This window comes from Mustela nigripes, chromosome X, assembly GCF_022355385.1.
Source record: "Mustela nigripes isolate SB6536 chromosome X, MUSNIG.SB6536, whole genome shotgun sequence".
NCBI classification, from domain to species: domain Eukaryota; kingdom Metazoa; phylum Chordata; class Mammalia; order Carnivora; family Mustelidae; genus Mustela; species Mustela nigripes.
Window position 1 is genome coordinate 29144278 of NC_081575.1, and position 25799 is coordinate 29170076.

At 38.9% G+C, this 25799-nt stretch overlaps 1 protein-coding gene across 1 annotated transcript in view; it reads left to right on the forward strand.

Annotated features, from left to right (window-relative positions):
- Positions 1-5617: 5617 nt before the first annotated feature.
- Positions 5618-25799, forward strand: part of CUL4B (cullin 4B) — a 37591-nt gene continuing 17409 nt past the window's right edge. Inside the window, exons 1-11 of the mRNA XM_059385740.1 lie at positions 5618-5724; positions 6483-7025; positions 9111-9226; positions 19425-19528; positions 20401-20470; positions 21268-21341; positions 22187-22349; positions 22492-22581; positions 22882-22964; positions 24460-24527; positions 25672-25790. Of these exons, the coding sequence (XP_059241723.1) occupies positions 5697-5724; positions 6483-7025; positions 9111-9226; positions 19425-19528; positions 20401-20470; positions 21268-21341; positions 22187-22349; positions 22492-22581; positions 22882-22964; positions 24460-24527; positions 25672-25790 (1458 nt within the window). The 5' untranslated portion in view covers positions 5618-5696. The remainder of the gene's footprint in view (positions 5725-6482; positions 7026-9110; positions 9227-19424; positions 19529-20400; positions 20471-21267; positions 21342-22186; positions 22350-22491; positions 22582-22881; positions 22965-24459; positions 24528-25671; positions 25791-25799) is intronic.

Sequence of the window (25799 nt, forward strand, 5' to 3'; positions counted from 1 at the left end):
ATCCTTTGTTTAAGGAGCATTCACCTTAAAGGGTCAGGAACTGAGCCTCCCTGACTAATCTGTATTTCAAAAAAAAGGAGTCTGGGAGGAGGAGACTATTTTTATCAAAAGGAATGAATAAATAATTGTGAAATTTCAGGCATTAAAGGGTACATAGGCTTATCAGCCTCATTCAAATCATGACGGTGCTTAGTTCACCTACAGCTAGGGTCTCAGTCTTGGAGGTATATTGTTCACCCTGAGAACTTCTTAGAAATAATGATAATCGAGGGGCGCCTAGGCGGCTCAGCTGTCAAGTGCCTGCCTTCAGTCTGGTCATGATCCCAGGGTCCTGGATGGAGCCCCACATCAGGCTCCCTGCTTGGCAGGAAGCCTGCTTCTCCCTCTCACCCTCCCCTTACTTGTGTTCCCTCTCTCACTGTATCTCTCTCTGTCTAATAAATAAATAAAATCTTTTTAAAAAAGAAATAGTGATAGTTGAGGCCCTTACTCAGAGGAGCTGGGAACTACTGATTTAAGCCTAAAATGGCCTTGTTCTTGCGAAAAAAAAAAGCAAAATGCCATTGGAAGATCAAATCTTTTTTTTTTTTTAAAGATTTTATTTATTTATTTGGCAGACAGAGATCACAAGTAGGCAGAGAGGCAGGCAGAGAGAGAGGAGGAAGCAGGCTCCCTGCTGAGCAGAGAGCCTGATGTGGGGCTCAATCCCAGAACCCTGGAATCATGACCCAAGCCGAAGGCAGAGGCTTTAACCAACTGAGCCACCCAGGCACCCTGGAAGATCAAATCTTAAAGCATGGTGGGAGGGACTGTGAGAGTCATTGATAAAGTGAAGGGAAGGTTAAAAATAGGCCCAGCTACTCCACAATAAGCAAGTGCTAGGCAGCACCAAAGGAAGTAATCTGTGGCTGATCTAGTCTTCCACCCCAAACCCCAAGGAAAACTGCCTGGCCCTAATTGTTAGTCCTTAAATCTGCTTTCCAGATGGTTCACAGTTATGACTGTAGGTAAAGTCTCTGAACTAAGGGGCTAAGTCTTCAAATGTTTGATGTACCCAAGTCAGTAAGTCGTCAGTTGATATTTTATGTAGAGGATAAATGATTTTGTTAAAAATATGACATCTGTGTCATTTATTTACATTGTACTTAGCACCATGGGTTTAGCATTTGTTATCAAGCTCCTTGCTTTAAACTCTATGATGGGCAAAAGGTGAATTCACCTTGTGTAGCTGGATCATCTTTGCTTAAGCTCTGACCACAGTCATCCCATAGCCATCCCTTGCTGTTGATAGCATCACAAAGCCCTCATTATGATGTCACATTGGCTCCCTCACCCCAGCTTGCTTTGCCTTTCCTGTCTTTCCCTGCTTCAGAGATGGTCCTTCAGAAAGACAGATAGGGAGCATGGACTACCTTTCACCCACCAGCTGTGTTTTCTAGACACATCCCTAAACAATGCTTGCTGGAGAAACATTTTTAGTATTCTAAGCAAGCAGTGTCTCCTACTTCTAAGGAAAATCCCATCTGTGGATAGCAAGGCTTCTGTGTCCATTGACAAGCCCCTGCTCCGAGATGTCTGAAGACTCAGAATCAAACACCTCGGGGAATCCCCGTGATCAAAAGAAGGAAACAGGTCAAATTCTTTTTAGAGACATAACTGTTGAAATAGGGGAATGGAGATAAGAAAAATTAGTCCTGTCTTTGTATTTCTTCCTGTATGTGTATATTTACTTTTATAAATAGCTACATATTTTATTTGCTTGATTAAAAGAATACCAATAATAACTATACTTCATCTGGCAGCACTGTAAAGTTTAATTAATGTTTCTAAGGTATGAGTTGAACTCACAAGATGAAAGTATCTATATATGGAATATGTGTTAAGTGCCCAATCTGGTTTAGTCTGATAATGGCCATAATTGTATGGTGTCCTACATAGCATCTCTTGATTATTGTGGTTTCAGTGAGTTCAACTTTGAGAAATGTATTTTAATGTTGAGAATTTGTTTGACGTTGGTTGGCAAATGTTTAGGTGTATAGAATATATATGCTTCTGTTTTAATTAGCCCAATTATTTTATTCTTGATTTACAAGGTGTTTTACAAAGAAACATGGAAGGTTTTTCTTCTTTTTAAATTGGTCCAAGGGTCCAAGAAGGCACAAAGGTCTGGCCCTCACACATCATATAGTCATATCTAAGTTGGTTTGTGTCACAAAATCTAAATGTTAAATTTAAAAATTATTAAAATTACATATCCATATTAAGACATGCTAAATATGTAAGACATGCTAAATATTTTGTGACCTGTCACAAAATAAAGTAAGGTTGTTAGGATATCAAAAGAAGATTATTATTAGTTGCCAAGATAAAAAAGAAAAATATTTTTTCCACAAAACTCATTTAAGGAAAACTTAAATAGTAAGTTAGACTACCAGGTCATTCAAAGTGAGCTAGCACTTAAGAGCCAAGAATCTGTGCTTTTAGAGACAACATATAACTTGGAAGACTGAAGGCCTTTGATAATCATGTTGGATTGGGAGATATTATTATTATTAGAATGTAATTGAATATTAATTCTCAACTATACTTTATGTTAGTATGAAAGTTTATCTTTGAATGGCAAAAGCAGTTTTCTGTTTGTCCATTCCCTTTGAGCTATAGTAATATTTGTAATTTTAAAAATATCTAGTACTTTTATATACCCTTTAAGAAATATCATTACATGAATTAGAACAGGCCTTATTTTTTTTAGTCTTGAGAAGTCTTTGGTTAAATTGCCAATCCTTCTAGAAAAAGTATCAGTTTGAGCCATTATCAGCAAGCCCAGCCATACACCCTTCCAAGGAGTATAACTATACAAATTAGAACAACCCTATTCATTAAATCTGGAAAATTAGCCAGTTAATCCTCCCCTGTAAAGACATGGCATTATTTTGAGTCTCATTCAAAGACATATTCAATTCAATAAGTATCTACTCTGCATTTACAGTTATTTAGCATCGTGTGAAATATGAGACACCATAAAGGAGAGTTTAATGTTTTAGGATAAGAGTTACAGTCTCATTTTAGGCAGCAAGAACAAAATGGTATATTCAAAACATAGTAGTCCATCTTCCCCCTTTTTCAGTGTCTAAAACAGTTCTCTGTGGCCCCAGGGCTTAAGTCCATCAGAGCCTTGCTCTCAGCCAGTTGTCACCAAACAGCACAAAGCTGATAGTGGCTCAAGGTGGTACCTCTTTCTAGGAGAATTTGTATTTTTTTAAAGATTTTATTTATTTATTTGACAGACAGAGATCACAAGCAGGCAGAGAGGGCAGACAGGGGAGGGGGAGCAGGCTCCCCGCTGATCAGAGAGCTCCACTTGGGGCTCAATCCCAGGGTCCTGAGGTCATAATCCCAGGGTCCTGAGATCATAATCCCAAGGCCCTGAGATCATGACTTGAGCTGAAGGCAGAGGCTCAACCCACTGAGCCACCCAGGCGCCTCTAGGAGGATTTACATTTTAACCAAGGACTTTTGAAGACCTAAAACTTTAAAAATAAATGAATAAAAAGTGGGCTTGTATAAACAGCTAGAAATGGATTTATTCTTAGAGTTCTGATGTGTCTATCACAAACTATACAATAGAAACTGCTTTTACACCACCCACCATCCTGTTACTTTCCTGCTTTTACTAGCCCAGCCTGTTCCCTCCTCTCCTTGCTATCTATCCTAGGGTACAGGGTAGACCAGACTTTTGGCTTTGTATGCCAGAGGAGGAAAGGAAACATTCTTCCTCTACCCTTCAAGGTCTCCAATCTGGATTAAGAATTAAATTTACATGAGATAGATTAATAGGAGGAAAAAAACCAAAGTTTTATTATGTGGCCACAGAGGCCTAATTCAAGAAATGACTAACACAGGCGGTTGCCATATATTATAGACAATGAGACAACGAATTTGTGAGGAATTGACAGGATAAAGAAAACAGGTGTTTGGGAGCTTTAATTAGTAGGGAATTCTAAGCAGAATTTAGACTGAGGTGAATTAGAAAAATATTTCTGCAGCTTTCTCAGCATTAAAGTCTCTGTCTCTGGTGATAAGGATTTTTTTTTTTTATATCATAGTACAGGGAGGATATTTTTCTTATGGGGAATTTGTTTCTTGATTTCAGTGGGACAGCAGGGGGTCTTCCTGTCCTTGCACCAGTTGCTTCCTAAGTAGCTTCTATTCAAAATAATCAATATGCCACTATGTTACATTTTGGGCAACCTGCTCTGGCCTCTACCCAGGCACTCTTGAGCCTCATTTTCCTTACTTCCAACCAGACATCTTACTTTCTAGCTTCGCTGCACTTTCGGTATTTCCATGAACAGGCCAGACCATTTCACAACTCCCTGCTTTGCCCATTTCCACTGCCCAGAATGCCTTTCACATTCTCCCCTCTTGTCTTTTTGGCAATTCCCACTTTGGGACCCAGCATAAACAATTCCTCTGTGAAACTGACTATTCAATAATTCCTCCAAATCTCTTGATTCATCTGTTTCCAGAGCACTTGGTACATCTGTTATAGAACTGTTACAGAAATTAGTTTTGAAACTGTCTTCCCTTACTGTCTTCCCAATGGCAGGGACCTGGGTATAGTGTGTGGCATAAACTCTTTCAGTATATGCCTGTTTAATGTTTCTGCAGTTATAATGATCAACAGGTTGGCAGATCTAGTTTTATTTGACATTGTGCTGCCCCCCTCATGCCCTCAGGTTAAATTTAGGGCAGGAAATTTACAAGGTTTATTGTTGCTAACTTAACCAAATTTAGAGGTTTGTTCTTATGAGTTATCCATTTTGAAATTTGAGCTTGTGTAATACATTGGTAGAACACATTGATTTTTGCCAATGTCATTCTCCTAAAATGTGTTCTTCCAGTATGAACTGAGATTTGGTAAAAGAGGCTATGTTTACCCTGTAAATTGCTGGATTGATGACGGAGGAGATCAGGGTTGGGCTTGGTACTGGGAAGTGTGTGTGTGTGTCTGTGTGTGTGTGTTGGGGGGAGGTGTTAGTTACCTTCCTGTTTCTTGGGCCTTAGAATGCACCCGTAACTCTGGCCAGCCATCTTAGGAAATGCTCCTGTTAGGAAGGTAGAAAGATTTGCAGCTACATTGCTAAGAAAGGTATCAAAACTCAGGCCCTATTCATATTGGATCAGAGGTGTCTTTGACATAATTTATAGCTCAATCAAAGCAAAAACTCATTTTCTTTGTATCTTAAGATCTTTTTCTTTTCTATTTTAACATGACATTTCTGCTTAGCACCAGGCATAATGCCATGATTATGTTTTCCTCCATTCCGGGTTACTCCCCTTGCCTTACAACCCCTCCTTATTCCTTTATCTCTTTCAAAGTTTCCATTCTCGGTTCCCTAACTTTTTACTCCCTCCCTTCCTCTCTTCCTCCTCCTCTTTTTTCCCAGCTAGCTCACCCCGCCCCTCGCCGTCACCACCTTCCCTCCCCTTCAGGCTTCTTCCCGCTGCTTCTCCCGCCACCTTCCCCCCACCCGGCCCGCCTCGCCTTCAGAAAGCTCCAATCAGGAGCTCGGGAGGTGTCTAGAAAGCCCGCCCCCTCCTCCCTTTCCACTTCTCTTCCCCCCCCCTTTTCTCCCTCCCCCACCCCCCCCACTCAAGTCCTGCGGACCTGGGGGCTTCGGGATCTGGGCGCTATGAAAAGTGTCTGCCCAGTCACTTCCGGTAAGGGCGCTGCAGCGCGAAGCTCCCCGCGGGACCGTTAAGGAGGGGGTGGGAGTTACCGGCGGGCCAGGGGAGGACGGTGCTGCCGGGGAAGGGGAGCGGAAGAGGGAGGGGGAAGGACAGCGAGAGCGAGCGAAGGAGCACGAGTGTCTTGGGCGCCTTAGTTGCCGCTTTCCCGCCGCCTTCCCGGGAGTCAGCTCCCCCGCCCCCCGGGCGCCCGCAGTGTTCTCTCCACCCCCCACTTCGGAGGACCGACGCTGCCCCTCCTTCGCCGCCGCGTGACCGGAAGTGGCGCCATCTTTAGCCTCTTGTGCTATTGACAATAACAAGCCCTGGTTCTCTCCCCCTCCCCCTTCCCCCTCCCCCCAACCACGGCATCTCCCCTCCCAGAGAGAGGGAGAAAAGGAGGAGGAGCTGCAGCCTCACAGACTCACTGAGTCGCTCCTGCAGAGAGGGGGGAGAGAGACCGAAAAGCAGGGGAGGGGGACGGCACAGCCGTTTACCTGTCTGCCTCCTCATTCGCTCTCCCCCCTCGTTCTGCTCACTCCTGGTGTCAGCCTATCCGCCTTCCCAAACCCTCCCATTCCCCCGGTGTAGCCCCCCCTTCACTTTCCTTCTCGTCCTCTGTGTTTCTCCTCTCTTTCTTCCCTTCCCCCTCTAGCATTGCCACCTTCTCTCCTACACGCAGGCAGTCATATAAACGTAGGTTTTTGATGCTCCTCTGCCTGTTGACCCCGCTATTTTCATGTTTCCAACAGGTTTTTCTTCCCCCAATCCCTCAGCTGCTGCTGCTGCTCAGGAGGTCAGATCTGCCACTGATGGTAATACCAGCACCACTCCGCCCACCTCTGCCAAGAAGAGAAAGTTAAACAGCAGCAGCAGTAGCGGCAGTAACAGTAGTAACGAGAGAGAAGACTTTGATTCCGCCTCTTCCTCTTCCTCCACTCCTCCTTTACAACCCAGGGATTCGGCATCCCCTTCAACCTCGTCCTTCTGCCTGGGGGTTTCAGTGGCTACTTCCAGCCACGTACCGATACAGAAGAAGCTGCGTTTTGAAGACACCCTGGAGTTTGTAGGGTTTGATGCGAAGATGGCTGAGGAATCCTCCTCTTCTTCCTCCTCATCTTCACCAACTGCTGCAACATCTCAGCAGCAGCAACTTAAAAATAAGAGTATATTAATCTCTTCTGTGGCTTCGGTGCATCACGCAAACGGCCTAGCCAAATCTTCTGCCACCACTTCTAGCTTTGCTAACAGCAAGCCTGGCTCTGCTAAGAAGTTAGTGATCAAGAACTTTAAAGGTAACCAAGGCCAAAATCCATAATCACCTACTACGGATTTGACACTTGAGCGGTCACGTGCTCTATTTATGTTAATATATTAAACAGTATAGAGGTGGCCTAATGTTTTATGCATAATCAATGAGGTGGAGGGAGGTCCTTTTTTGGGTGGAGGGTTCATTTTCCGGGGGTGGTTAGTATTCTTGTGCTGAAGCATACACCGAATGTTTCTGTGCAATATTTTGATATCTGGCTCAGCTTATATCTAATCTGTTATTATAACATTGACAATCAATATGATTGATCTGGATTATACAGGTGAGAAATTTGTATTCTAAAGAGGTTTATTTATTTCAGGTGCATAGTGAGCCCAGGCACTGCTGGGATTTTTATTTTATGCTTCGGTAGGCCACATTCTCTAGTCCCTAGAAATGCAGGTAGCAATGGTGATCTTTTCATGCTCAATGATGATTTATAGTTAGATTGATAATGTTGGGTACTATATTCTTGAAACTAATTGTGTAAGCATTTGGAGAAAAACATTTATGATCTCTGCATTTCTTTTCAAAGGTAAGGTTTGGAAGTGAAAAATACTGTGTACACAGAAGTAGTAACTCTGTGTACACTAGTCTAAAGATAGGAACAATTACTACATCTATTATTTTTTTCACTAAAATGGGTTTTAAAGTACTGACCTGCAGTTTTTAGGAAAATTTGTTCATTTTATGTTTGAGGTACGTGATCTAGAGTATTATGAATGTATTGGTGCATAGAAAATCAACAGTTTTTAAAGCGTAAGTGAGCTGAATTACTTTTTTCTGTTGACTGTTTCTGTTTTTCTGACTTAGTTTTTCAGCATCCTTAACTGGTAGGTAATAGATGATGTTTATTAAATGGAGAAGTAAATGAATGAACTGAAGTAATATTTACCAGATAAGTGTCTTGTGGCTAAATATTAGTATTGAGAAAATTAGATTCTCAATGCTTGTGTTTTCAGCATTAGTGTGGAAATCAGAAACATGCTTAATTTTGTTTAAAGCCGAGGATTATAGTGTTTGTTTTTAACCTTCTCTTTTTTTCCTATCACTCTTCTCCCATCCCCAGGTTCTTAAGTGTTGTAATCTTTCTGATTTAATTAGACCTTTCTGAAGTAAATGTGTATTGTAATTGACTAGCGTGTTCACTGTTCCACTCAAAGTGTATCAATTTAATAGCCAAGAATTTTTAAAGAGATGAGCTATGATCCTAATTTCATTTGCATACTGGTCTCTGAGATTTTGTTTGGGTTTTTTCTTTCCCTCTTAAACTAAAAACATATCGTTAAGGTATTAGGATGTTTTAATTAAAAAAAAATACTCGTTGCTGGTCAATGAAGTTTAAAGCCTGGGTTAAGAGAGTCTTTTCCATTCTGAAAATGCTACATAGGTTCTGGAGTCATTTGGATGTTCTGATTTTTTAAAATTTCACTCTCCTCGTAGATGTAGTTTAAATTATAACCTGGGTGAAGATGTTTCTCTCCGTTTGTGGATGGTACATAAATGTGAGGGTTAAGCGGACTTGGATTAGAATCCTAGTTTTGCCATTAGCTGTTGATGACCTTGGGCAAGCCTTACTAAATGAGTCTTAGTTTTCTTGGTTGCAAGATAGGGATAAATAATACCTTCCTTAGAGCATTGTTAGGGAGATTAAGATGTTTGTAAAGTGCCTTGTGCATAGTAGACATTCAGTGTTTTAAATCTCAGGTGCTGAATTCATGTTGACTAACTTAGGTTTTACATGTGATGGAATAAGATCAAGATTGTTATTTTTTATTTGTGATTCTTGAATTTTTATTTTTTGAAGCAATACAGTCAATTGCAAAAAAAAAAAAACCCTCACCTTTCATTCTAATAGGTGAGTCGAAATGACATAAACAGTATTGTGGCATTTCAAATTTTATTCTTTCTGCTAAGCCTAAATACAGTAGCTACTTTAATATTTAGATGTAATAATTATAAAAATCACAATTTACCCTTAAAAAGCAGTAATACTATTATTTTACCTTAATGGATCCTTTCCTTACTGTATGCTACATATTCTGATATCAGCCTTGTACATATTATCTAGATAAGCCCAAATTACCAGAGAACTACACGGATGAAACATGGCAGAAACTGAAAGAAGCAGTGGAAGCTATCCAGAATAGTACTTCAATTAAGTACAATTTAGAAGAACTCTATCAGGTATGTATTAACATGGATAACCAGATTTGGCCAGCGTAAATTGAGGTGGTATGTATATGGATTTTACTTTGAAATGAGTCTTTATATAGACTTACAGTTTTCTTCTAATGAAAATTTCTTGATGAATTTGTGCACTCTTTTATAATCAGACTACATATTCTGACATACTGACATTCTGACAAACTATGAGTACGGTCATATTGGAATATATTAGGTTTATCTTAGACCCTTATTAGGATTTACAGTGAGGAGTACCTCGGTATAATCAAGGTTTTACCTATAATGGAGTCCTACAGCCCGGATCCCAAAGATAATTTCTGGTGACATGTCATTCCATTAGGTTACTTCTTGCTAAGTGGTGTTACTTGCCTATAGGAAAGACCTCAAGAAATGCAGATATTCTCTGTATACTTTATCCTCCCTCCTCCTTATTAGTAGTCCTTTGCTGTTTCTTTTTCTTGCTCTTTATGTTTGTTTTATTTTCTGGGCTACAAGACAGTCCTTAGCCAAAAACTGGCATCAGATTGTAATCCAGTGAGGTTCAGGTTTGTTTTTTAGCTTAACAAATGGGTCTATACTTGAATTGTTTAGTTTAAATATACTATTAAGAACAATTACTGATTTAGACTGCTTACTACCATGATATTTTGCCTACTATATATTTTTTTAAAGATTTTATTAGGGAGCACATGAACAAGCAGGGCTGGGGGGAGAACCAGAGGGAGAGGGAGAAACAGATCCCTGCTTAGCAGGGAGTCCAGTGCAGGGCTTGATCCCAGGACCCTGAGATCTTGACCTGAGTCAAAGCTAGACGCTTAACTGAGCTAACCAAGGACCCCGTCCTACTGTATTTTTGACACAACCACTTCAAGAAGTTACTTTCCATTGTAGCACAAGCAGTTTCATATAAAAAAAAAAAATTCGGAGTACCAGTAGCTTGTGGTTTTTTTTTTTTTTTAAAGATTGATTTATTTTAGAGAGCGAGGGCATATGCGATTGAGCAGGGGGGAGGGCAGAGGGAGAATGAATCTCAAGCAGACTCTGCTGAGTGGGGTCGTGAGGACTCGGGGTCGTCCCCAAGATCATAACCCTGAGCCAAAACAAAGAGTCAAAAGCTTAACCGGCTGTGCCACCCAGGCACTATGTTTGTGTTTTTCTTATTGATAAGTACCTTCTAAGAAATTAAGTTGTTTTGATTGATGAGAATTTGTTGTTTTTATCTATTCATTTCAGTTGCAGAGGTGGTATGGTAATGGGCAAACCCAACCTGGATTAGGAGTCCGAAGACAGATTTGGGATCTTCTTTTGGTGGCTATTACCCTTCTGATCTTGAGCGAGAAACTAGACCTCCCTTACCTTCAGTTTCCTCCTCTGTAAAACAGGGAAAAGAGTACTTGTCCTACCTACCTCACGGGGTTGCTTCTAAGAATCAAATTAAGATGTGAGAAACCCCTTGAGGCACCATGTTATAGAAATATAAGATGATGTTATCACTAGTGAAGCTCTTTCATAAGTCACAGTGTGGCTTTTGCACTTGTAATAAGTCAATTAAGATCACCAGTTTCTGTTGCTGTGAGAACTGAACGAGTCAGTGCATGCGAAACACTCAGAACGATGCCCAGCACGTAATAATGTCATACAATATTACCGCTATAACACAATGTGTCAGGTAGTAGCTGTACTAAGCTATTAAGGAGAAGCCCACCTTAGATGGCTGTGTTGGTATATTGCATATGTGGCTCCTGGGCTGTATAGTAATAAAAGTAGAATTACGGAATTAGAGTTGGAAAGGCCTTAAGAGATCATGTAGTCCCGTGGCGTTTCTTCATATAGTGCAGATGGTCCTCTACAAATCAGGTTTATCTTTTATTATCTTTTAAGCATTATAGAAACTGTGAAGTAGACATGGTAGCAGTTATTATTCCTCTATTGATCAGGAAACTGAGTGTCAGGGAAGTTAAATAATGTGCCCAGACTCCCATTGAGATGCCCAGGTTTCAAGCCAGTGCACTTCTCCTCCTGTGCTGCTTCAGTAATATGCTGTGGCACTTTGAGTACCTCTGTAGAGCAGTGTTAGAGGGAGACCGGTTCACTTTAGGGAAAAAACTGTCCTCAAAGAAAGTAATTTTTTCCTTCACGTGTGTGTATGTACGGTGTTTATTTGGGTATGGTGGTATACAGCAACTTTAGTTTCAATAATGTTATTTTATGTTTTATGTTTATAGCATATTGTTTTAAAGGATCACTTCTTTAGGAAGCAGGAAGAGCTTAGGAAAACTCTCTGCTGAGCAGAGAGCCCAATGCGGGGCTCGATCCCAGGACTGTGGGATCATGACCTGAGCTGAAGGCAGAGGCTTTAACCCACTGAGCCACCCAGGTGCCCCCTGTTTATAGCATATTGATTGTGATTGTTATTGAACCCTATTTACTTTACCTTGAATATTTTCCTAGAGCTTTTGGGTTCAAAAATATTTTTCTGCTAAATTGATTCTCTTCAATTCTTTTATGTTTCAAGAGTTCATAGCTTACATTTTTTTTTCATTTTCTTCTACTTCAGAATTATTACCTGCTATTGTTCAGTTGCATTTCTTTAGCCTAAAATCAGCGTTCTTTCTGCTCTCTGCACTTTTCACAGTATTTTACTGTTACTGCTGTAATAAATTCAAAAGCATTTGTTTCTAGCTCTTTTGTTGTTTTTGACCTTAATCTTTATAAATGCTCCTCTGGATTATTCTCAGAAAGTTTATTTTGGAAGTTCAGGTTCAAAAAGGGATAAAAAGATAAGGGAGTAAAATTTTTTCATACCATCTGGGTTTCAGGTGCTTGTTGAATTTTGACTGGTTGAGATGTAAATGAAAAGTACTCTCCTAAAGAGGGGGTAGGTGAGGGAGGGAAATGGCCAAAAAAAAAAAAAGTATTCTCCTAAGTCTCCTAAAATCGAAACTATAGAAGTATGTAGTATACCAATGAAAAGTTCACCAAACCCTTCATTCCCCCATCCTCCCTTATATCTGAAGTAAATGCTTATTTGGCATATGTCTATGAAGAACTTTTTTCTGTGCATGCAAAATCGTTGTTTTAAATCCTAAGCATAGAAGTCCCTAGTGCAGATTGCTTGTACTGCCTTCCTAAGTTTTTAATTTATAGAAAAGAACATGTCGAGTGCCTGGGTGGCTCAGGGGGTTAAGAAACTGCCTTTGGCTTGGGTCATGATCCCAGAGCCTTGGGATCGAGCCCTGCTTCAGGCTCTCTGCTCGGCAGGAGGCCTGCTTTCTCCTCTCTCTCTGCGTGCCTCTTTGCCTACTTGTGATCTCTGTCAAATAAATAAAATCTTAAAAAAGAAAAGAACATGTTCTGAGTGCATTTGCAAGAAAAGTGAAAGATATTTTTTCAATGATTTTTATTTTTAAAAATGGTCTTTTTTGAAGATTTTATTTATTTGACACAGAGACAGACATCGAGAGAGGGAACGCAAGCAGGGGGAGTAGGAGAGGGAGAAGCAGATTCCCCGCAGAGCAGGGAGCCCATCCTGAGCAGGGAACACAGGGTTCCATCCAGGACCCTGGGATCAGGACCTGAGCTGATGGCAGACGCTTAATGATTGAGCCATCCAGGTGCCCCGTTGAAAGTGATTTTATTTATTTATTTATTTTTTTAAAGATTTTATTTATTTATTTGACAGAGAGATCACGAGCAGGCAGAGAGGTAGAGAGAGAGGGGGAAGCAGGCTCCCCGCTGAGCAGAAAGCCCGATGCGGGGCTCGATCCGAGGACCCTGAGATCATGACCTGAGCCGAAGGCAGAGGCTTTAACCCACTGAGCCACCCAGGCGCTCCAAAAGTGATTTTATTTATTTATTTATTTATTTTTAAGATTTTATTTATTTACTTGACAGAGAGAGATCACAAGTAGGCAGAGAGGCAGGCAGAGAGGAGGAAGCAGGCTCCCCGCTGAGCAGAGAGCCCGACGCGGGGCTCGATCCCAGGACCCTGAGATCAGGACCCGAGCCGAAGGCAGCGGCTTAGCCCACTGAGCCACCCAGGCGCCCCCAAAAGTGATTTTAAATGAGAATTGTACTTGAGTTTAAAAAATTACCTTTCCTAGACAACCTTGAAATCCCAAAATACGAGGCAGTGATTAATGTTTTGATTTGGGGGCACTTTTTTGGTTTGTTTGCTTGTTTCTGATTGACTACAGGTAGTATAGTTAACTGCACTGACTTTTGAGTTGAGCTGCCTTAGATTAGAGATCTGGTACTCATGATAACTTTGGGCAAGTTACTTCTCCACGCCTTGTTTTCCTCATTTGTAAAATGGGAAGACCAACATTACCTATGTAGCGGGATTGTTGAGTTGTAAACAAAATGCTGCAAAAACTACTTATTGTAATGTCTGCTACTTATTGGTGTCATCAGTGATGATGATAATAATAAGTGAGCCTTTTTAAAAGATACCTTTATTTTAAGATTGTACTTTATTATACAGCTCTAAAGCCACACATGTTTTAAAATTCTAAATCCACACTGGGTCAGAACAGCTGGCCGATAAATAGATTACATTCCAAATAGGTGTCAGTAGATGCCATTAGCCAAATTGAAAAAAATAATAGAAAAAGAGAGGAGCTCTCTAGGAACAGTATCCTTTACTTCTTAAGAATATGTCTTGTTTTTTACATGTGGTATCTTATAATAGTTGGAATTTTGGCTATTGGATTATTTTCCTCTTGTTCTCAGCCTTTATATAAGTAGCTGTGTAGTGTTTTTAAATCAGCTACCTTTTTTTGGAGCTGGCTGGTTGTTTATATATGAAAGTATAACATTTATTCTTAGTGTAAATGTCTAGCTATTTTCTTTGAAGGCAAGCCTAGTCCATATTTCAATTCTAATGGAAATAGTTTTATTTATTATTAATGGGAACTCTTGTTTGGTTAGCTTTTTGTGAAATAAATCTTAAATGATGAACTTTTCTGCTAATACCTCATTTATCAAGTAGATGACCGTAAGACTGGAAGCAAGGACTGTGTCCATCTCAGCGTAGGTTATTACCCATTGTAAAATCTGGTAGTTTATTTTTTATTTTTTTAAAAATCTGGTGGTTTAAACAGAGGTTACAGAAGACCTGTTAGATTCTTAGCAGCGATGAGTAGCTTTTGTATTCTATATACTTTTTAAAGGTTTTTTGTTTATTTGAGAGAAAAAGTAAGTGATAACACAAGCCAGTGGGGAGAGGCAGAGGGAAAAGCGGACACCCTGCTGAGCAGAGAGCCCAATGTGGGGCTCCACGTGGGGATGGATCCCAGGACCCCGGGACCACAACCAGAGCCAAAGGCAGACACTCAACCAACTGAGCCACCTAGGTGCCTCTTTTGTATTCTGTATTGATGAGTAGCTAATTGTGTTCTATGTAAGGTTGCTTAATTATTGTCCATCTTGATTTTTTTTTAAGATTAGTCTATTACATTTTGTAGTGCTTCTCTCTATTGAGTTAGTACTTAATATTATTCCTGCAATTTAAAGCGTGCAACTACAAATTCTTAGTCCTTGGTAATTTTCAGCTAACTTAAACCCTGTTACTAGATGTAAAAAGAAAAATTAGAGGGGCGCCTGGGTGGCTCAGTCGTTAAGCGTCTGACTTTGGCTCCGGTCCGTGATCCCAGGGTCCTGTGATCCCAGGGTCCTGGTATTGAGCCCCACATCTCCCAGGGTCCTGGTATCGAGCCCCACATCGGCCTCCCTGCTCAGCAGGAGGCCTGCTTCTCCCTCTCCCACTCTTCCTGCTTGTGTTCCCTCTTGCTGTGTCTTCTATCAAATAAATAAAATCTTAAAAAAAGAAAAAGAAAAATTAGATTTCATGTCTGGCTTCACTGCTGCAAGTTCTTAGTTTCTGATATTTTTCAAGTATCTTATTTCAGCCATTTTTACTAAATGTAAAAAGATAATTTAGAGTTTATTGCCGTATCATTTCTTGAAACTTTATGGTGTGCTTTCCTTTCTTTAAACATATAGTTTGAAAAATAAGACCCAACCCATTAGGCCAGTGACCAGAGTTCAGGACCCTGATGAGAATTTATCTTTCTGGGTGTCTATTATTAAGTCAGAAAAGTTTCTAGATTTCCTGCCTTAACCATGTTTAATTATGTTTGTAGTCTTTGTGTTTTTTAATTCTTATTTTAATCCTCTTCATTTTTTATTCTAGCCATACTGCTCACCCTCATTTCCATTCCCTTGTCCCAGATCCAATCTTTTGTGCCTTTGCTGTTTCTTAAATACTGTATTCCCCAAAGCATCAAATTTCAGGAACTATAGTTTTACATTTCATTTGCTACATGTTTACATTTCTTTGGAGTGTATGGTTTTGTTTGTATCAAACAAACATGTGTTTCTTTTTTCAGACATGTTTTTTGATATGACATTTATGGATTTTGGCGGATAGGGGCTGGGATTTAGAGGAATAAAGGTTAGAAACTTGCTAGAATGTTTCTATTTTATATCTGATTACCTTCAAGAAGGGTTCAAGGCTTAGTATTTTACCAGTAATGATTGGAAGTTTGAGTAAAAAGAAAGTTTTATTTAAGAGACTTATGAAACTATGTAGAGTCTGTTTGATACAAATAGTTGCATGTGAAGTGAGATACAAAATAGTTGATACTAATAGTGCATTTTAAAGATCTGGAATAAAATAGAGCTTATCCCAAACTTTAAGTAATGATTCAACACCTTCCTAGTCTTGTTTCTGTCCTAGCACCTAACAGGGTACAGAGTACTTACTTAGTAAACAGTCCTTGTTGAGTCAGTTACTGCTTCCTGTGTGCAAAGCTGGGTGGATGCCATGGGAATATAGAGATCACTTAGGCCTGACCCTGAGGTGCTTATTATATTCTAGTAGGTTCATGAAATTAGTAGTTTGTGACCAGCATTTTTTTGTTATTTTTAAAGAGATTTTATTTATTTGACAGAGCACACAAGCAGGGGGAGATACAGAGAGGAAGGGAGAATTAGGCTCCCCACTGAGCAGGGAGCAGGATGTGGGGCTCTATCTCAGGATCCTGGAATCATGACCCAAGCCAAAGGCACACGCTAAACCAACTGAGCCACCAAGGCACCCTAATAACCAGCATTTTTTTAAAAGGCAAAATAGAAAATAATCAGAGATCTTCGCACATAGTAACGATAAGCGTAGTCTCAAGATTTTGTTTCAGTTACATAAATTTTTTTTACGTACAATAGATTGTGACATAAAATATACTTCTTGTTGTGGCTTGTCAAAAATTTTTGGAAGCCCCTGTTTTAGGCACACATGACTGCTTCAAACAAATCTTGCTTTAAAAAGTAAGTAAAGCAGAGTGTTTAGATCATGGTGTGTATGGAAGATTATAAACAGACATGAGACTACTAAAATGGTAAGAATGAGCCTTGAATGCCATGCTGAAAACTGTGGTGGTGGGGAAGATAGAAAAGGTTTATTGGGTGAGGTGAATATTTAAGTTTTTTGAGTATTTAATGTATTCATCTGGTTCAAAACCCATAAAGTATTACAGAGCATGTAGTGAAAAGTTTCACTTCCACCCTGTTTTCTACCAACCTCCCCCCAGCTAGTTCCTCTATCCACAAACATTAGTTTGGGGAGTATCTTTTTCAGTGGTGTAAATAACTGTGTGTTTTTATTATTTTGTCTTTTTTACATAAATGATATTAGACCATGCAGCACATGGTTCAGTCCTTTATACTTTTTAAAAGATTTTTTTTAAGAATTCTTTTTTTTTGAGTAATCACAATACTCAGCACATGTCTTGAACCACAATCCCAGGATCAAGATCGCATGTTCCACTGACTGAGCCAGTCAGGTGCCCCAGTCCTTTGTATTTTTTAATACCTATTATGGAATTTCTCCATAATAGTATTTGAGGAGCTTAATGAAGGGTTGTTAAGGAAGGGAAATTACTAGATCTGGTCTATATATGTTAAGAAGCAGTCAATGCTAACTAGAGAAGCAGAGTGTTCAGTTCCAGTTTGACCTTCAAGACTCACCTTAGATGCTCCCATTCCTGCTTTTCTTGCCTCTAACATCTTAAGTAACTCTCTTAACTAAACATGGAGGAGATTGCATATAAAGCTCAGCTTAATTCTCTCTTTGTCATTATTCCCACTAGCTCTTCATTTTCCTCTGGTCTTTGGGATTCTACCTTTTTACCTCTGCTCAGGAAACCTTTCCTGACTTGCTCCAGTCCTAAAGAGACTGGGTTAGGGCCTTTGCCTCGATGCTTACCCTCATCATAGCACCTAACACAATGTTTTGTAATTCTGTGTTTTCTGATCAGTTTTCTCCTTACACTATAAGCCTCTTCTATGTGTAGGACACATTGCTGGTTGTAAGTACATTAGTTTTTCGGGTATTTAACCATATTGCCTGGTTTAAGCCTCCAAAAGCATTAAAAGAATATGTGGGTACATGAACGAGCACATAGGGTCTTTTTCTCATTAAGGAGAATTGGGGGATGAGATACACACAAATGGAGTATTTAAAATAAGATACAGTATTGGGACGCCTGGGTGGCTCAGTTGGTTAAGCCACTGCCTTCAGCTCAGGTCATGATCCCAGGGTCCTGGGAGTCCTGCATCCAGCTCCTTGCTCAGCAGGGAGCCTGCTTCTCTGCCTCTGCCTGCCACTCTGCCTGTTTGTGCACTCCCTCTTTCTCTCTCTGACAAATAAATAAAATCTTTTAAAAAAAGATACAGTATTGACTCGGTGACAAGTCAATGTGTTATGATTGGTGATAGTGCCAGGTGAGGCAGTTAAACAGAGCTTATTGGAAGAGGTGGAACCTAGCTGAGTAGTAAAGGAATATGGTATCTTGTGTGAGAAGATAAAGAGAAACACAGCAGAAGAGAATGGGAGAAGAGGGAGCTGGAGAAGTACTGAAGTGGGAAATGTGGTTGAGATAAGTACAAAGACAGAATCTAAGCAGGGAAATGAGAAATGCTGAGAAAATGAGTCCTTCAAAAGGAACATTGGATACAATGAGAAGAATACTAAAGAAGGAAGGGGAAGAGTCCATAGAGAACCAGTGTGAACAGAAAGGCTCAGAAATAAGCATAAATCCACCCTTTAGGTACTTGGGGCCTAACCTAACCCCATGGAAAGTGGCCAGAGGAGAATCAGTGGTCTTATTCCTTCCTCCTTAGCTACTGGATCTAATTGGCCTGCTGTTCCTGGTGAGGTGCAGTGACTTTCCTGCAATGATATAAGTGGTTTTCTTTAAGCTTTCTTTTCATTTGCTAATTTGTTTACTGGCCCTGCATGCTGGGAATGTGACTTCCGAGTAGGTAAGTATTTATAAAATTCCCACTAACCTATGGAACTTGGATCCTCCCTTAGAGTCAATTTTAATTGATTTTCTGCCTTTTGTTGTGGTGAGGAAGGAATCCTGGTGTTAAACTTAAGTCATTACTAGTTGGAATTATAGATTGTATCAGAATTCATCCAAAGAGTTTTACCATGCATGTTGTCTTAAAATTGAAAGTCTTTGATACATGTAACAAGAAACTAAAAGAAATCTGAAGTTTGTCCTTTTGGGATCTGGGTATAAAAGAAGACAAGTTAAAATATTAGAATGAAGTAAAAATAGTCATTTCTGGTGTAATTAATGTTTACTTAATTGTACAAATTCTCAAACCTTTATATTTAAACATTCATAATCTGAAATATTAGAGAAAAATACTTGGTGTTTACATCATATTCCTAATACTGCTAGCAAGAATCCATTGTTCAAAGAAAACCAAACAAAGTGTAAGTTTTAACTCAGTGGCAGTCAGACTGCCCAATCCATCGGATAAACATTGGTGAAACTGTTTTTTAAACTCAGAATGGAATTCTGCTTATGAAAACAATTAACATTTTTAAGAACAAGACAGCATTGATGTGTAGTCATGTTATAAATTGAATGTCTCCACAGGGTAGGACTTGGCTTGATTCTGTCCATCCTTAACCTGAACAGCCATAATAAATGTATTAGTTGGTTTTTTTTGGTACATCGGTTATGAAAAAGTTCACTCACATTCATATTTTGTTACTTTACTGTGTTTTAAATGGTTAAATACCCTTTTAAATAAAACAATTTAAAATATTAAAATAATAAGAATTTGATATAAATTATCAATAACCCCATTTTCTCCTTAAACATATATGTGTTTAATCTTGCAGGCTGTAGAAAATCTCTGTTCCTACAAGATTTCTGCAAACTTGTACAAACAGCTGAGACAGATTTGTGAAGATCACATCAAAGCACAAATTCACCAGTTCAGAGAATATCCTTTTAAAAACCAAAAATACTATATTTTTATCAGTTTCCTCCTTCCTTATCCCTCACTATTTAACCCAACTTGAAATGAAGTTGCCTGTGTTTTGTAGATTTGTTACTGTTCCTTACAGTTCTGGAGAAATAAGAAAAGAGTTGTTGACTTTTCAACTTTAAGTTCCAAGTCTGCATTGTGATGTTAGTGCAAATAAGATGTCCTTATGTCTTTACCCTTTTTGTCCAGACAAATTTCCATTTAAGGAAAAATAATCTAAGGGAAATCGTAACCAACATAATGCTCTCTTATGTGTAAGACTTACTCTAAAATGTATTTAGTGGAACCTGAAACTTTTTTACAGTTTAAGGAATAGCATTTTGTTCTGTAAGTGCTATTTAGATTTTTTTTTAAGATTTTATCTGTTTGCAAGAGGGAGTGAGCACAGGCAGGGGGAGAAGCAGGCTCCCCGCTGAGCAAGGAGCCCCATAAGTGACTTGATCCTAGAACCCTGGGATCATGATCTGGGCTGAAGGCAGGCACCTAACTGACTGAGCCACCCAGGCGTGCCTATTTTTATTTAGTGTGTGATGCTCCCTATTTAAGACAAATATGCTCTTACATTTCTTTTTCTTTTTTTTAAAGATTTTATTTATTTATTTGACAGAGATCACAAGTAGGCAGAGAGGCAGGCAGAGAGAGAGAGGGGGGAAGCAGGCTCCCTGCTGAGCAGAGAGCCTGATGCGGGGCTCTATCCCAGGACCCTGGGATCATGACCTGAGCCGAAAGCAGAGACTTTAACCCACTGAGCCACCCAGGCGCCCCTGCTCTTACATTTTTTATATTATTTGTACTAAGCACTTAAAAATATCCTTGACGTGTCTCAGGGATTCATTGGATAGTGTTCTTTTTCTAAAGAAAATTGATAGATGCTGGCAAAACCATTGCAGACAAATGGTAAGCTGGAAAAAGTATTATGTTTCAGCTAAATATTGTAGTTAAATAAATTTTTTCAAATACGTGGATGTTAGTTTTAAAAGCTTTGCAGTGTGGTGGGGGGTAGTGCCTCAATATCCACTCTTTTTCTGAATTGAACACTAATTTGGTTTAAGTTTTCTAGTTTAAAACTGTAGGTTATAGGGAAACCACCATTTTAAATTGACTTGCACCTTAGGATCATTTTTGTCACACTTAACCAAAAAGTACCTCATTTTTTAAAAAGTTACATATTTGTCTGTTAGTCGTGATGGATGTCCTACCCACCTACTCCATTGCCTGTGAAGGTACCTGGTGGGTCCTGCCTAGTTCTTCACATCACCACTTTTTCCTTTCTCCTTAATCTGGTATTTTTTTTAATACCTTATATTCTGCAAACTAAAAAAAAAATCTAAAAATCCCCCTACCCAAAACCACACATGTACAATTTAGGGCACCTTCATCCTGAATGAGCTTTGTTACTGAGGAAGAATTATATATGTGTCCCCTTAATTCCCTGTTTTTATTTTCAGTTACATCTCAAGTTGCAGAGAAGTCTTAGGACCATTTTAAGTGTCCCTCTTCTAGAAACTACAGCAAGGATTAAGACAATAGAATAGTTTAATAAAAATGATTTGGGCATATTCTCAGGTAGATTTCTTTATCTGTATGTAGTAGTCTAGTATATGTAAAAGTAAACCCTGCAATTTTATTATTTAATCAAGAGCAAATGTTTCAGCTTAACAAAATATAAAAATCGATTTCTTTTTTGTTGGCAGATCATGATCAGGAGCATTTTTCTGTTTCTGGATAGAACTTACGTTCTGCAAAATTCAATGCTACCCTCCATTTGGTAAGGATGCCAGAAAAAAATGCAAAAAAATTTGTTACAAATCATAGTCAAATCTTAATTACACTAATGGAAAGAGAGTAAGTGGTACTATGAATATTCTCCCCAAAACTCAAATTTGGCTTCTAGACTTGTATTTATAGCAGTTTTACCTAGTTTTGCCTAGTCCAATACTGGTGATAGCTAACATTCCCTGAGCATATAATAACTTAATGAAGAAGTTTTTTTGTTAGCTAAGGGGATTAAAGTTTGCTCTGGACTGTCTAAGAGTGTGCATTATTTTGTTGCTTATCAAGAGTTTGCTCATTATGTGCTAACATTGCTATGGATTTTGTTGCTTACCAGGAATTTGCTCATTATCTGTTAACATTGCCATGGAAAATTCCATGTAAACACAAAAATAGAATAGTATAATGAGCTCTTTCCCCCACCTTGTGCCTATCATCTACCTACAGCAATTATCAGAGAGTTTACTGATTTTTGAGTACTGAAGCCAGATGACAAATGACCAATTAAGCCTTCATTACCAGTACAGTGAAAGCCATTTTGTCTTTGAACTAATTTTGTCTCATGATTTGACCAAGGAAGAAATCCACCAAAGGAAGTAATACAAAACTTAGTTATGGAGAAAGACAGGAATTTAGCTTCAGTTCTCATTAAAGACTAAATGAGTTTCCTGTATGCTTTAACTCTAATAATGTGTAAAATTTAATTTGTGGATTTTATCTTTTTACAATTGCTGCTTCAGATCTCAAGCCCTAATTAACATGCAGTGAGAAGTTAAGCAGACCTCTCTAGAAGTGGTATTGTTGTCAATTAATTTTGATCCTATATATTTTTTATTTTAGGGACATGGGACTGGAGTTATTTAGGGCTCATATTATAAGTGATCAGAAAGTCCAGAATAAGACAATTGATGGCATTCTTCTCTTGATTGAGAGGGAAAGGAATGGTGAAGCAATTGATAGAAGTTTACTCCGAAGCCTTTTAAGCATGCTCTCTGATTTGCAAGTAAGTTAACTTCAATTACAGAGCTGATTGCTATTCCTAGTTTGGTGTTTAAAAAACAGATTCATAGTGCTGTTCATATAGAGGCAATTTAATAAATATTTATTGAAAAAATGAACTCCTTTATTTTCATCCCTCCTCCCAGATTTATCAGGATTCTTTTGAACAACGATTTTTGGAAGAAACTAACCGGCTCTATGCAGCTGAAGGCCAAAAATTAATGCAGGAAAGAGAGGTATTTAAAAATCATGATTAATAAATCCACTATGTCTCACGATAGACCTTACATTCTAGAACACAAGCTGCCCTTGGCATTTATCTTGACAACATTGTGATGCTTTTTTTCTCATTTAGGTGCTCCTTTCTTTTCTCTCTTCTTAGAGGCTATAATTCTGGATCATAAACTATTTATAGTTTATATATGATTCAACCCTGTCACATTGGACAGGGCTGCTCCTGGGGTCTTTTGGACTTGACATTTTCTGAAGGATTTATGGGGAGGAAAACAATAATATAAAAAAAACTGTCTTTGTAGGTTCCTGAATATCTTCATCATGTTAACAAACGTCTAGAAGAAGAAGCAGACAGACTTATTACTTACTTAGATCAGACCACCCAGTAAGTATTATATTAGCCTAATAGACTTTAACCAGTGTCGTTGAATCACTTAAGGTACTTAAATTTTTAACAGTTATTTTCTCTATACAAATTTTGTTTGCCCCAGTTAATTAGATTTAATCAGGTAAATCTAATGTGTGTATGTGTGTGTGTTTAAAAATTTAAATATAAAAATTTAAATTTAATATTACTACAGGAGCACCTGGCTGGTTCAGTTGGTAGAGCATGTGACTCTTGATCTCAGAGTCATGAGTTCAAGCCCCATGCTGGGGGTAGAGCTTACTTCTGTAAAAAATGAAAAAAAAATTATATTAGAACCTGATGTGATCTTTGAAATCTAAAGGCTGTTTAAAGTTCAGTAGATGTTTGGAGGAGAAACTGTTTCTTTGCTTTCCTAAATATTACCGACCAAGGAGTTCCTGTAAGCAGCATAGATAACTACTTTCCTAATAAAAGCAGAGAAACTTGGAAAAAGCCAGCCACAGCAAGACCATGGAAATACTTATTTTTTAAAAAGATTTTATTTATTTATTTGACAGAGGGAGAGAAAGAGATCACAGGTAGGCAGAGAGGCAGGCAGAGAGAGGGGGGAAGCAGCTCTCTGCTGAGCAGAGATCCCAATGCAGGGCTCAATCCCAGGACCCTGAGACCATGACTTGAGCCAAAGGCAGAGGCTTAACCCACTGAGCCACCAAGGCGCCCCCCCTTCTTATGGTATGAGTAAAGTAATTCTGAGCACCAATACATTTAAACAGAGGATAGGGATATTGAAATTGACATAACACAAGCTATTTGAGGGGTGCTTGGGTTCCTCAGTTGGTTAAGCATCCCTGCTCTTGCTTTTGGCTCAGGTTATGCATGATGTCAGAGTATTGAGATGGAACCCTGAGTCAGGCTCAGACACTGAGCGTGGAGCCTGCTTGGGATTCTTTCTCTCCCTCTCCTCCCCACATCTCTCTCTTTTTTTTTTTTTTAAAGATTTTATTTATTTATTTGACAGACAGAGAACACAAGTAGACAGAGGCAGGCAGATAGAGAGGAAGGGAAGCAGGCCCCCCGCTGAGCAGAGAGCCCAATGTGGGACTCGATCCCAGGACCCTGAGATCATGACCTGAGCCGAAGGCAGCGGCTTAACCCACTGAGCCACCCAGGCGCCCCCCCCATCTCTCTATTTTATTTTTTTTAAGGATTTACTTATCCATTTTAGAGAGAGAACTGGGGGAGAGGGAGAAAGCAAATCCGAAGTACACTCCCCTCTGAGTGTGGAGCGCCATGTGGGAGCTTGATTCCACAAGCCCGAGATAAATGACCTGAGCCCAAATCGAGAGTCAGGCACCTAACTGTCTGAACCAGCCAGGCATCCCTTTGTGCTCTCTCCTTAAAAAAAGGTGCAGCAGCATCAAGCTGTTTGTTCTCCCACCCCCACCCCCAGAAAGACTTTTAAGTTTTCAGCAAAGTCAAATGTCAGTAATTCTAAACCTTTTTTTCCTTGTAGGAAGTCATTAATTGCCACTGTAGAAAAACAACTTCTAGGTGAACACCTAACCGCAATTCTTCAGAAAGGTAATTGACCAGTTGGTAAAGAGATCACTTTTAAAATGGTAGCAGCAAATAAGTAAAAAAAAAAAAAATTCTTAAGGATTACCCTTTTGAGAAGTTTGATACTTGTGGCTGCTTTTCTGAGAATGGACATAACCCTTTCTCCCCATGTATCAATGGTAAACTTTGAGGAGATGGTTCTTGGCTTAACTTAAAGATACAGGAACTGAAAATGAGAGGGGCCCACTAACACCAATAAAAAACCCCAAAAGAGGGAATGTGGGAATTCTTTCCTTAATTTGTAAGACCACAATAGAGAAAAGAATTTCTTCTTACACTAAAGTGTACTCGTATAAAACCAAGGACTTCTTTTTTTTTCTTTGCTATATTTTTAAAATTTTTAAATTTTTTATTTTTTATTAACATATAATATATTATTAGCCCCAGGGGTACAGGTCTGTGAATCACCAGGTTTAAACACTTCACAGCACTCACCATAGCACATACCCTCCCTAATGTCCATAACCCAACCACCCTCTCCCTACAAAACCAAGCACTTCTAATCCTGAGTGATCATAAGGGTAAACCCTGAATTTTACTTTGACAGTGCCAGAGATAGGCAGAAACCTTACTTTCTGTCCAGCCATCTTTTGTTTTATATAAAATGGTATATTTTAGAACCTTAATGCAGAATACTATTAGTTCGTTCTGAAAATCAGATACATTGAATCTTGTTCAGACTTGGCTTATTAATGCATGGTTTTTGAAATACTACAGACCATATCCAGTACTCTGAAATACAGTGATGTATATACTAATTAGTGCCAGATGTAGTATGGCCACTGCACATACGAGTGAGTTATTTATAATGTGTATTTGAGTAAATAGGTTTTTACAAATTGGTTTATATCTGAGCTACCATGCTCAGTGGCACAAATAATTATAGAATTGTTCTTGTATTTATATAAACTAAGGCTTCCTATATTTAGTTTTCATTTGGAAAGGTGATTTATCTGTTTGGATTTAATAGAGAACAAATCTTTATATTAAAATTCGTAGACTAGTAATAGTTTAGATCAGTATCACAATAATAATTTAACTTAATTTTCATTAAAATGCCTGGCGTTTTTGTTCACTATTTTTAATGACAAAATGTTTGAAAATCCAGGCTTAAATAACCTCCTTGATGAAAACCGAATTCAAGATTTATCTCTTCTGTATCAACTCTTCAGTAGAGTTCGAGGTGGGGTTCAGGTTCTCCTGCAGCAGTGGATTGAATATATTAAGGTAATAACA